At 44.3% G+C, this 13,437-nt stretch overlaps 1 protein-coding gene across 6 annotated transcripts in view; it reads left to right on the forward strand.

The window, feature by feature from the left end:
- The window catches only part of SLC5A6 (solute carrier family 5 member 6), a 377,063-nt gene extending 365,296 nt beyond the window's left edge, over positions 1-11,767 (forward strand). For all 6 annotated transcript variants that reach the window (XM_029596258.1, XM_029596260.1, XM_029596262.1 and 3 more), the window contains exon 16: positions 11,064-11,767. In XM_029596258.1, coding sequence (XP_029452118.1) covers positions 11,064-11,633 — 570 coding nt within the window. In that variant the 3' untranslated portion in view covers positions 11,634-11,767. The remainder of the gene's footprint in view (positions 1-11,063) is intronic.
- Positions 11,768-13,437: the final 1,670 nt, after the last annotated feature.

The following is a 13,437-nucleotide window of genomic DNA, read 5'->3' on the forward strand; positions in this document are numbered from 1 at the left end:
CTGAGTCTTCCTCCCTGGAGCTTCAAATCGTGACCCCTGGTTCTGTTGATTTTTTTCCAACGGAAAAGGTTTGTCGTTGTCTTTGGATCATTAAAACCTTTCAAGTATCTGAAAGTCTGTATCATATCACCTCTGCTCCTCCTTTCCTCCAGGGTGTACATATTTAGATTCTTCAATCTCTCCTCATAAGTCATTTGATGAAGACCATCCACCTTTTTGATCGCCCTTCTCTGGACCGCCTCCATCTTGTCTCTGTCTCTTTGGAGATACGGTCTCCAGAACTGAACACAATACTCCAGGTGCGGCCTCACTAAGGACCTGTACACGGGGATAATCACTTCCCTTTTCTTACTCGATATTCCTCTCTCTATGCAGCCCAGCATTCTTCTGGCTTTAGCTATCGCCTTGTCACATTGTTTCGCTGACTTCAGATCATTAGACACCATCACCCCAAGATCTCTCTCCTGCTCTGTGCACATCAGCCTTTCTCCCCCCATCGAATACAGTTCATTCGGATTTCCACTCCCCATATGCATGACTCCGCACTTCTTGGCATTGAATCTCAGCTGCCATATCTTCGACCACTCTTCCAGCTTCCTTAAATCCCGTCTCATTCTCTCCACTCCTTCCGGCTTGTCCACTCTGTTGCAGATCTTAGTGTCATCCGCAAAAAGACAAACCTTACCTTCTATCCCATCCGCAATGTCGCTCACAAAGATATTGAACAGGAAAGGTCCCAACACTGATCCTTGCGGTACACCACTTAAAACTGCTCTCTCTTCAGCGAGAGTTCCATTTACCATCACACATTGTCTTCTGTCCGTCAACCAGTTTGCAATCCAAGCCACCACCTCGGCACTCACTCCTAAGCTTCTCATTTTATTCACCAGTCTCCTATGTGGGACCGTATCAAAAGCTTTGCTGAAATCCAAGTAGATGACATCGAGTGCTCTTCCTTGATCCAATTCCTTGGTTACCCAGTCAAAAAAGTCAATCAGATTTGTCTGACAGGATCTTCCCCTGGTGAATCCATGCTGCCTCTGGTCCATCAATTCTCCCGACTGTAGATAGTTCACTATTCTCTCTTTCAACAGTGACTCCATTACTTTTCCTACTACCGAAGTGAGGCTAACCGGTCTGTAGTTACTAGCCTCTTCTCTGTTCCCACTCTTGTGAAGCGGGACCACCACTGCTCTTCTCCAATCACTCGGCACCACTCCCATTTCTAGGGATCTATTGAACAGGTCACACAGCGGACCCGCCAGCACTCCTTGGTGAGGCCTCACCTGGAGTACTGTGTTCAGTTCTAGAGACCGTATCTACAAAGAGACAAGGACAAGATGGAAGCGGTACAGAGAAGGGTGAGCAGGAAGGTGGAGGGTCTTCATCAGATGACATACGAGGAGAGATTGAACAATCTAAATATGTACTCCCTGGAGGAAAGGAGGAGCAGGGGTGATATGATTCAGACTTTCAGATACTTGAAAAACTTTAATGATCCAAAGACAACGTCAAACCTTTTCCGTCGGAAAAAAATCAGCAGAACCAGAGGTCACGAGCTGAGGCTCCAGGGAGGAAGACTAAGAACCAATGTCAGGAAGTATTTCTTCACGGAAAGGGTGGTGGATGCCTGGAATGCCCTTCCGGAGGAAGTGGTGAAGTCTAAAACTGTGAACGACTTCAAAGGGGCGTGGGATAAAAACTGTGGATCCATCAAGTCTAGAGGGCGTGCATAAAGAGGAGGCATTCAAACACTGCACGGAGCGGCAGTAGCCACAGAGGCATTCAAACACTGCACGGAGCGGCAGTAGCCACAGAGGCATTCACGGAGCGGGATGCCAGTGGCCAGTAGTTGGTGTTCCACCTTCACGGAGCGGAAGGATGGAGGGCTGCTATCTCAAAAAATAAAAAAATAAAAACAGGGGTGGGTAAGAGTATGGGGTAAGGGTGTGGCCTGCTTGTTACAGCGGTTGCTACCCCTAATTGAGCTGGACATTCACTTGGATGCAGATACGGCGCTGCTCTCTAAATTGGTGGTGGGGTGGAGGGGAATTAGGGCTGGAGGGTACTGGCAGCCAATAGTAACAGGTGGGAGAGAAAAAAAGGGGAAAAAAATGGATAAAGTGCATAGCTTGCTGGGCAGACTAGATGGGCTTGGAATGCCCTTCCGGAGGAAGTGGTGAAGTCTAAAACTGTGAACGACTTCAAAAGGGCATGGTATAAACACTGTGGATCCATCAAGTCTAGAGGGCGTGAATAAAGAGGAGGCATTCAAACACTGCACGGAGTGGCAGTAGCCACAGAGGCATTCAAACACTGCACGGAGCGGCAGTAGCCACAGAGGCATTCACGGAGCGGGATGCCAGTGGCCAGTAGTTGGTGTTCCACCTTCACGGAGCGGAAGGATGGAGGGCTGCTATCTCAAAAAAATAAAAAAATAAAAACAGGGGTGGGTAAGAGTATAGGGTAAGGGTGTGGCCTGCTTGTTACAGCGGTTGCTACCCCTAATTGAGCTGGACGTTCACTTGGATGCAGATACGGCGCTGCTCTCTAAATTGGTGGTGGGGTGGAGGGGAATTAGGGCTGGAGGGTACTGGAAGCCAATAGTAACAGGTGGGAGAGAAAAAAAAGGGGGAAAAAATGGATAAAGTGCGTAGCTTGCTGGGCAGACTAGATGGGCCGTTTGGTCTTCTTCTGCCGTCATTTCTATGTTTCTGAGCTCCCTCAGTATCCTGGGATGAACCTCATCAGGCCCCATGGCTTTGTCCACTTTCAGTTTCCCCAGCTCTTCCCATACATTCTCTACTGTAAATGGAGTTACATCTACTCCACTCCTCTCCAGTTTCTTGTTAACTAGTGACGGTCCTTCTCCAGGGTCCTCTTTAGTGAACACAGAACTGAAGTATTTGTTTAATATTTCTGCCATTTCTTCGTCTTTCTCCACAGATTGATCCTTTCCACCTTTCAATTTCACTATACCACTTTGAACTTTTCTCTTTTCACTGATATATCTGAAAAATGTTTTGTCACCTCTCTTCACGGCCTTGGCAATCATCTCTTCCGCTTGACTTTTGCCATCTTGATTAATTTCTTCGTCTCCCTCAGTTCTACCAGATATTCTTCTTTGTGCTCCTCCCTTTGGGATCTTTTATATTTCTTGAACGCTGTTCTTTTGGCCTTTATTTTGTCAGCCACCTCCTTTGAGAACCAGATAGCTTTACTTTTCTAACATATAGATTAGTTGCCTTGGTAACTGCTCCTTTTAGATTGGTCCACTGTTGATCCACATCTCTCTCGTTCTCCCAGCCTTTTAGTTCTTCCTTCAGGTACTTCCCCATTTCATCAAAGTCCGTGTTTTTGAACTGCAAAACTTGGGTCTTTGTGCTTCTTTTCTGTATCCTTTTTGTGATATTAAACCATATCGTTTGATGATCACTGCTGCTGAGGTGGGTGCCCACCTGTACATCAGAGACATTATCTCTATTAGTGAGCACTAAGTCGAGTATAGCTCCTTCTCTCGTGGGTTCCATTACCATTTGTTTGAACAAAGCTACTTGCAGGGCATCCACTATTTCTCTACTATTGTTAGATTCTGCAGATGGGATTCTCCAGTCTACATCTGGCATATTAAAGTCTCCAACGATCACCACTTCTCCCTTCTTTCCTATCTTTTGGATGTCTTCAACCAGATCTCTGTCCAGTTCTTCCTTTTGGTTTGGGGGCCTGTAAACCACTCCAATAAAAATGGATGCCCCATCTTTTTTTTAGGTCGGCCCATAGTGCTTCTTCATTGCCCCATCTTCCTTGCAGCTCAGATGCTTGGATATTGTTTCTGACATAAAGAGCCACTCCTCCCCCTTTCCTATCCTCTCTGTCCTTCCTGGTATTGCCGTATCCCAGTCATGAGATTCCGTAAACCATGTTTCTGTGACAGCAACAACGTCCAAGTCCGCCTCCTCTGGTAATCTTGGAGTTCCAGAGCATCTCCTAGACTTTGGACCCAATGGGGGCCATTTTCAAATTTGGCACCAGCTGCTCCTATCATGATGGGGCAAAGGCAAGCCACCAACTGGCTGATTCTATTTTGGAAAATATCCACTACTGGGTCCAGAGAATAGGGGTCACTCCAGTTCCCCATTAGACCACTAGGGTTACTTTGGTAAGTCCAGGGCGGGGGCCGGGAAGGTGGTCTGGCCTCTGGGGGACAATGTTTTAGGGTTATGGGTGGGGCCTGCACCTGGGATTTTTTTTTAATGTTTATAACGTCGGCCACCTCTAGTGGTGGCAGAAGGGTGAGACAGGGGTCGACGGTGTTGCCTAGGTTTTTTCCATACTTGCAGAAGTTAGTCAGGGCCAATCAACCCTTTTAAGGCATGACTCTGGGAGCACTGGGATGTGCGTTAGTGTCCTGATTCTCCAGGGGAAGTCAGCTGCAACTCTTGAGGTGTAGCTACCTTCAAATCAAATAACACAGTTTGTGATTTTTGAGGCATGTATTAGGATAGTAATAAGCTGATTAGCATATATATGCATGTTTGGCGGGGCTCCATAATTTGGGTTCCTATTCCCTGAGTTTACATTATGCTGGTATCCCACATTGGGAAAATGTTTAAGACTGAACTGATAAAACTATATCTCAAATCTTCCAAAGGGACTTTAACCACTGCCTAAGTCCTCTAATTGTGTCCCCAGTTGCGAGAAGGGAGGTGCCAAAGGAATTGTTTGTACGTTAGATACAGAATTTACTGGTTTCTCCATGAAGCCAGCAGCTACATGGTTCACCTGCCAATTTACAGCATGAGGAGATCACTAGACCTGGATGAGAGCTGGCCAGCAACCAGCAAGGAAAAAGAGAGCTATTGCACTTAAAGGGAGAGAGACTGTTACTGACAGATAAATGGCAAGGAAATATAGGAGGGACTTTTTCTCAGAACAATAGAAATCCACTAGTACTACAACCTGTTAACAAGAAAGCTAAAAGGCTAGGGGATTGGTGGCAAAGTCCCTGTGACCATGGAGCTACAAAGGAAAAAACTATTCTCAGTGATATTTGAATTGTACTTATCTGTTTTTTTCTTATTGTTATTTCTGCTGACTTCTGCTCTATTACTCCCCCCCTCCCCCGTTTTATTTATACCTGAATTCAGTTATATGTTATCAGTAAAAAGAAAACAAAAAAAAAGCATAATACTCTCCCATTATGTGATGTTTATCTATGGTATCCTGATACAAAGAATAGGGTGGAAAAAGGTGTCCTGGTAAGGTAGAGGGAGAAGTGGCCCAGGCAGGTGCCAGGATCATCTATCCCAGTGGCTATAGTGTCTGCCTTTACCCCCAGGTGCAGATGGAGTTGTTTTTTCTGTTGAAGCATACCCAAGCGGATTGTGATACATTACAGGAGGACCTTGCAAGACTGGAAGATTGGGCATCCAAATGGCAGATGAAATTTAATGTGGACAAGTGCAAGGTGTTGCATATAGGGAAAAATAACCCTTGCTGTAGTTACACGATGTTAGGTTCCATATTAGGAGCTACAACCCAGGAAAAAGATCTAGGCATCATAGTGGATAATACTTTAAAATTGTTGGCTTAGTGTGCTGTAGCAGTCAAAAAAGCAAATAGAATGTTAGGAATTATTAGGAAGGGAATGGTTAATAAAACGGAAATGTCATAATGCCTCTGTATCGCTCCATGGTGAGACCACACCTTGAATACTGTGTACAATTCTGGTCGCTGCATCAAAAAAAAAGATATAGTTGCGATGGAGAAGGTACAGAGAAGGGCAACCAAAATGATAAAGGGGATGGAACAGCTCCCCTATGAGGAAAACTGAAGAGGTTAGGGCTATTCAGCTTGGAGAAGAGACAGCTGAGAAGGGGATATGATAGAGGTCTTTAAGATCATGAGAGGTCTTGAACAAGTAGATGTAAATCGGTTATTTACACTTTCAAATAATAGAAGGACTAGGGGGCATTCCATGAAGTTAGCAAGTAGCACATTTAAGACTAATCGGAGAAAATTCTTTTTCACTCAATGCACAATTAAGCACTGGAATTTGTTGCCAGAGGATGTGGTTAGTGCAGTTAGTGTAGCTGGGTTTAAAAAAGGTTTGGATAAATTCTTGGAGGAGAGGTCCATTAACTGCTATTAACCAAGTTTACTTAGGGAATAGCCATTGCTATTAATTGCATCAGTAGCATGGGATCTTCTTAGTGTTTGGGTAATTGCCAGGTTCTTGTAGTCTGGTTTAGCCTCTGTTGGAAACAGGATGCTGGGCTTGATGCTATACATCTGTTCATTAGCATACGGGTGGTGTCAGTGTCCCTGTCTCTTAAGTATAGCATGTCCTCTGCGTTAGACCATTTATTGCTCAATAAACATACATCATGTGGTAAACGGCCTAATGCAGCTTTATAAATGAGGCAGTGGAGGCTGAAATGGATTGTCAGAAGGAGTGGCAGTGAGATTTGAATCCTGCTTTTCCCAGTTCTCAGCCCACATTAGGCCTTCACATATGTGGATATATCTGTAGAACACTCTCTCGCTCTCCCTCTCTCTCTCTCTCTCCATTTCTCTCTCTCTCTCCATTTCACATTTCACATCTCTTCTGAGTTTGAAAACTTGAGGGTGCTTTTATCTCAGCAAATAGCACATACTAAGTTCTGAGGAATTTTTAGAAATGCAGCCAACATGGCCTTCCAACATATCCCTGCTAATAAGCTGGGGCCTCCCTAGGTCCTTCTGATCCCCCTTCCACCCACCTTTACATGATTGGGACCCTACCTACCTGGCTCCCACTTACGTTTCCATGGGGGTCGTGCTGGAAGGGATAGGAGCAATGCCCTATTGCTCCTGCTCCACTGGAGTTGCTTTAAAAAAAGCAATAGCTGGCCCTGAAACTGGTGCTAAATGTATGTCAAAATATCACTGTCTCAGGACTGGCTAGCACCATTTTCTTGTATGACTGCAAGACCCTCCGGAAGTAGTAAGGGGGCTTAGAGAGGTCCCCATTTTCAACTCATTTAAGGGGGACAAGAGATGTGGACAGAGGGATTCAGGGAAACCCCCTGGTTGGGCTTGCATCAGCCCTGATGAATAGGCCTGAGCACTGGTTTATTGGCGGGTTGGAGGGTCAGAGGAGCCGGGCATATCCTGGGAAGCAATAGTGAGGGCCTGTTGGTGTCCACTTTTGGTTTTATTATTAACCAAAATACAAACCTCCCTCCTCCCAAATGAAAAAAACAAACAAAATGAAATTTTTGGATCTGCCCATCAGTAGTCCACAATATTTTGCTCCTTTTGCAGTATGGAATGTAGCCTCCACCATGCCTCCACATCTTTTCTGCTTCACTCTCTTAGACCTACCTTCTTCTTATCATTGATGCAATCAGCTGCATGCATATGTTCTACACATCTCTGCACAGGCTAGCCTCTTTCACTCCAGGGAAATATGTGGGACAATGTGCAAAGCTTTGTGGGTAAACATGTTTATCCATATAAAAAACATGTTCAAAGTACTTGCAGCCTTGCAGAAATATTAACATGTGCCCTCTATGGACCTGATTTTCAAAGCCCTTTGAAAGTATAAAATTTTGAGGTTTTTTGCATGTAAATGGCTTTTATAAAATAGCCTGCGGTGCAGTGTGTGTAAAGGTATGTGCATAACTCTTTTTTTTGCTCATACTTCTCCATGAACTGGTGATAGGCATTCTGGGGGGTGAACTTGGAACATACGCACATAATTTTTGTATTTTAAAAACTGTGCACATGTTAAGCTACAAAAGATCCTCGAAAGAGCAAGGAAGACTTTGTGCAGATGAATTTGTGTGCATAACAGTGCACTTAATAGATCCCTAGAAACGGGAGTGGTGCCAAGGGATTGGAGAAGAGCGGTGATGGTCCCGCTTCACAAGAGTGGGAGCAGAGAGGAGGCTGGAAACTGGAGGCTGGTTAGCCTCACCTTGGTGGTAAGAAAAATAATGGAGTCGCTGCTGAAAGAATAGTGAACCATCTACAGTCGGAAGAATTGCTAGACCAGAGGCAGCATGGATTCACCAGGGGAAGATCCTGTCAGACAAACCTGATTGACTTTTTTGACTGGGTGACTAGGGAATTGGATTGAGGAAGAGCACTCGATGTCATCTACTTGGATTTCAGCAAAGCTTTTGATACGGTCCCACACAGGAGACTGGTGAATAAAATGAGAAGCTTAGGAGTGGGTGCCAAGGTGGTGGCCTGGATTGCAAACTGGTTGATGGACAGAAGACAATGAGTGATGTTAAATGGAACCTACTCTGAAGAGAGAGCGGTGTTAAGCGGAGTGCCACAAAGATCGGTGTTGGGACTGGTCCTGTTCATTATCTATGTGAGTGACATAGCAGACGAGATAGAAGGTAAGGTTTGTCTTTTTGCGGATGACACTAAGATCTGCAACAGAATGGACACGCTGGAAGGAGTGGAGAGAATGAGACGGGATTTAAGGAAGCTGGAAGAGTGGTCGAAGGTATGGCAGCTGAGATTTAATGGCAAGAAGTGCAGAGTCATGCATATGGGTTGTGGTAATCCGAAAGAACTGTATTCGATGGGGGGAGAAAGGCTGATGGGCACGGAGCAGGAGAGAGACCTTGGGGTGTTTGTGTCTAATGATCTGAAGTCGGGGAAACAATGTGACAAGGCGATAGCTAAGGCCAGAAGAATGCTGGGCTGCATAGAGAGAGGAATATCGAGTAAGAAAAGGGAAGTGATTATCCCCTTGTACAGGTCCCTGATGAGACCTCACCTGGATTTCTGTGCTAAGTTCTGGAGACCGTATCTCCGAAGGGACTGGGACAGGATGGAGGCGGTCCAGAGAAGGGCGACCAAAAAGGTGGATGGTCTTCATCGAATGACTTATGAGGAGAGATTGAAGAATCTAAATATGTACACCCTGGAGGAAAGGAGGAGCAGAGGTGATATGATACAAACTTTCAGATACTTGAAGGGTTTTAATGATCCAAAGACAATAACAAACCTTTTCTGTTGGAAAAAAATCAGCAGAAACAGGGGTCACGACTTGAAGCTCAAAGGAGGAAGACTCAGAACCAATGTCAGGAAGCATTTCTTCACGGAGAGGGTGGTGGATGCCTGGAACGCCCTTCCGGAGGAAGTGGTGAAGACCTTCAAAGGGGCGTGGGATAAACACTGTGGATCCATAAAGTCTAGAGGATGTGAATGAAGAGAGGGTGGCTTGCGGGAATGACAGCTACTACCTGGAGATAATACCTTTATTCAATAAACATACACACGGTTAATGCGACTCCAACATTGCTCTATGCTTCAATGGCAAGAGGAAATGTGAAAAAAAAAAGTATTTGCATTCACAAAAAAGCGGGGAGTAGCTTTCTTGTTACGGTGGTTATGACCCCAAACCAAATAAGCCTGATACTTCACTTTCAATGCTTATCCAACGTAGCTCTCTGCTTATCCAGCATAGCTCTCTGCTTCAATGGCAGGGGGGAATGAATGAAAAGATGATTTATATTCAGACAACAACCAACAAGGACTGAATTACATAGTCTGGGTAAACAAATAAGCATGAATTACATAGTCTGGGTAAACAAATAAGTATGGGTGTAGCCTGCTTGTTACGACGGTTACTACCCCGAATCAATTAAGTCTGATACTTCACTTCAATGCATATTCAGCGTAACTCTCTGCGTCAACGGCAGGGGGGAATGAAGAAAAGTGGATTTATATTCAGACAACAACCAACAATGACTGAATTGCACAGGCTGGGTAAACAAATAAGCATGGAAGTAGCATACTTATTGAGGCAGTTACTACCCCTAACCAATCAAGCTAGATACTTCACTTAGATGCAGCTCCAGCACTGCTCTCTACATTAATGGCGGGTGTGGAAGGGAATTGGAACAAAAGTTTACTAAGGGCCAAAGAGTAATAGTTAAGTATGAGAAAAAAACAAGTGTGAAAGCTTCCTGGGCAGACTGGATGGGCCGTTTGGTTTTCTTCTGCCGTCATTTCTCTGTTTCTATGTTTCTATATGTTTCTTATCTGGGAATTTTCATAAATGAACTTATATTTGTTTACTTTGAAAATTTTGGATAAAATCTTTACCCCAATAAAAGATAAAAGACTTTACCCCAATGTACACAGTTATAAAATTACCCTCTATCAGGCCAATTCAATAAATTCCTCGGGAGAGCGGGTGCTCCAAGGCGAGTTCCCGCTCTCCCGGGCGTGCAATTCTTTATTTAAATTAGGGCCTGTGGAAATGGCGGCTGTCAGCGGGTCTGACAACCGACGCTTAATTTTACCTGCGTCGGTTGTCAAACCCGCTGACAGCTACGGGTTTGAAAACAGATGCCAGCAAAATTGAGCGTCCGTTTTCCAACCCACGGGGCCGGCAGACAGCTTTTTTTTTTTTTAAGTTTTTGGGGTTTTTTTTATTTTTAGGACCTCCGACTTAATATCGCCATGATATTAAGTCGGAGGGTGTACAGAAAAGCAGTTTTTTCAGCTTTTCTGTATACCTTTCCTGGTGTTGTCCCTGATTAACGCCTACCTTTGGACAGGTGTTAATTTCTGAGAGTAAAATGTGGCCACACATTTTACTTTCAGTATCCCGCTGGTATAACTAATAGGCTCATCAACATGCATTTGCATGTGATGAGCGCTATTAGTTTCGGGGGGGGGGGGGGGGGGTGTTTGGCCGCATGTTTTCCACATGTTATTACCCCTTACTACTCTAAGGGGGTATTAACTGCGCGTGTAAAACGCACGGTCAAACGGGTCTAAATGGTGCGTTCAGCCGAGCACACCATTCTATATCGGCCTGTTTATGTGCAAGGAACCCCAGTCTAAAAAGGGCTTGTCAGTCCATCAGTCCCATCACACTATAGTTGCTACCTGTGGGGGGGATGCACCCAAGTAGCTGCAGACACTTGCACTACTGAGTTCTCAACAGCAAAGCATCACTATCAGAACTTTTTATGGAAACATCAGAATGCTCACCATGTCTAACTGCAACTTGCATATTCAACACCCAGTCTTTTCTCTTCTAACAGAGATCATCAAAGAGCAGAAAGAGAAGGACGAGGACTCTGTACACCCTGCCTATAAATCATCTGCAACTGCACCGCCGGCCACTGCACCGCCAGTCCCTGCACCGCAAGCCCCTTCACCGCCGGCCCCCTCCTGCCTTTTTCCCTTCCCCCTACACTGTCCCCAGAAGGTCTTCCTTCATTTCATCACAGAGAGAGAGGGATGAAGATCATCCCATTGTTTTATTTTCAGAGCTAGCTCCTCCAACAGACCCCACAAATCCTGTTTTAGCTGCCGCTCATCAACCATCTGTTCAGGCCGTCTCTGGGGGAGAAGGTAGTGCTCCTCTTACAGAACCAAGCTCTGACACAGCTGTTGGATCTGGAAATGGTCAGATTCAACAGGATATGCAGACCATGCGGGAGGACCTGAGGAGACTGGCAAATGAGGTGCGGTCCCTCAATGTCACCCTGAAGCGTGTGGCAGCTGCACTGGAAAGGATGGCCTCTCTCTCAGTGCCTGCTGCACCAACCCTTCAAGGGCCAGACCACCCGAATATAGACACACATTTGGAGGATATGGAAGATGTGTAGTCCTCAACCATACTCGCCAAGCTAAAGAGCGGTATGATGCATTCACAATCCAGGGATGTGTATGTCATTACCTTTTATACAGGTCCTCTTGTGGCCCTTTTGGTTTCAGTCCTCAGTGTTTTGTAAATAGTTTTAAAATAATTTCATAAATGTTTTCTCTTTGGTAAATCTAGTCATTTATTTATTTCCATTTGATTTTCCACCTTTTCCTAGGAAAGGTAAAAGACTGCTTACAAAGAAAGATGTGACTTGCAGTACATACTGTATGTCTGGGGATGGAGGAGTGGACATAAGAGCATTAAACTGGGAATTGAAAAAATGCAAAACTGTATAGATAGCAATACATGGTTTCATAGGAAGGATACCTAGCAATAAGATGAGCAAACATGGCACATATAAATAGAACACTGTTTTCATAGTTAAGGGAGGATACCTAGCAGTAAGATGGATCGAAATGCAGCCTTCACAAGAAGGCTTGGTTAAATAGGTTTTGATTCTTTTTTGAAAGGAAGAGTAATGGGTTTCCTTGCTTGCATAAGTCCTGTGGGATATTGTTCCATAAGTTGGATGAGAAGCTACTGAATGAACAAAGTCTTGTGCAGGCTATCCTGGCTATAGCTAGTGAAGAGGCAGATAAAAGGACCTGTTGAGAGGACCAAAGTTTCCTCACTGGAGTGTATGTGGGTGGGAAATGCTAAGTATGCTGGTGCTGTTTGATTCAGGCATTTGAATACAATACAAAATACTTTAAATATTATCCTACTCTCAATGGGGAGCCAATGGAATTTATATAGGATATGCTTCACAGAGTTGCTGGACTTGGCCCCTACTAGAAGCCTTGCTGCTGTGTTGTAGAATACCATGGCATAGGGAATTGCAAGGCAGTGCAGGTAGTGATCAAGGAGTGATTGATGATGACTAGATCTCATTTTTTGAAGGAGTCACATAAATGTCAAGTTTAATGTAAATGGAAGAATGTAGCCTTCACTACTGCTAAGATGTGGGTTTTAGTTGAGAGCTAGTGGTCAAGAGAATAGAGTCTGAGGGCTGGAGGGTGGCCTCTGAAATGAAGGATGGATGTAATGAAGGCCATCCAGACTGCTTTAACCAAAGAAGCTCAGATTTGGATAGTTGAGTTTAAGATTGTGATCACTGAGCCACTGGACTATTGTTGAGGCAGTTGTTAAATTAGAAATGGCAGAGTTTTGCTTGTCTTTTATTTTAACACATAGCTGGATATTATCAACAAATAAATGCCATTTGATGTTATAGGATTCAATAATTCAAAGAAAAATATCAGGGCAAGTCTACGTATAGATTCTCAGTTGCTTCCACATTCCCGTGGTGGTAATTTATCACATCTGTTATTACAGGCTGAACAGAAATGGATATTCCGTTTTGATACTGTATTTCAGAAGGGCTTAAATAATCAGATTGAATGGGGTATCTTCTTGTGATCCCTATGTGGGTCTTCTCTTTTAGGTTTCATGATGTTACTATGATTGATATTGTTTTGGAGGGAGGTGTCTTTGTTTGGATTAGTTATTTAGAGATTTTCTGGACACTAATATGCTGTTTTGGATCCAGCCATCGGATTTAAATGATGCCTGGGTGCCGGCCAGCAGGCTTACTGCATTTCTCTTTACGCTTGTGGCTACATTGTTGGTTTTTATTGTTTGAAGTATTTGACAGTAAGTTTTGAAACTGAAATGATTTTTTTGAAAAATGTTTGTGTTGGTTTTTTGGTTGATTGAATTTAATTTTTTTTTGTTGTTAGTTGAAAAGTGAAGAGGGTTTGGAAGTC

This window comes from Rhinatrema bivittatum, chromosome 3 (genome assembly GCF_901001135.1).
Source record: "Rhinatrema bivittatum chromosome 3, aRhiBiv1.1, whole genome shotgun sequence".
Lineage (NCBI taxonomy): Eukaryota > Metazoa > Chordata > Amphibia > Gymnophiona > Rhinatrematidae > Rhinatrema > Rhinatrema bivittatum.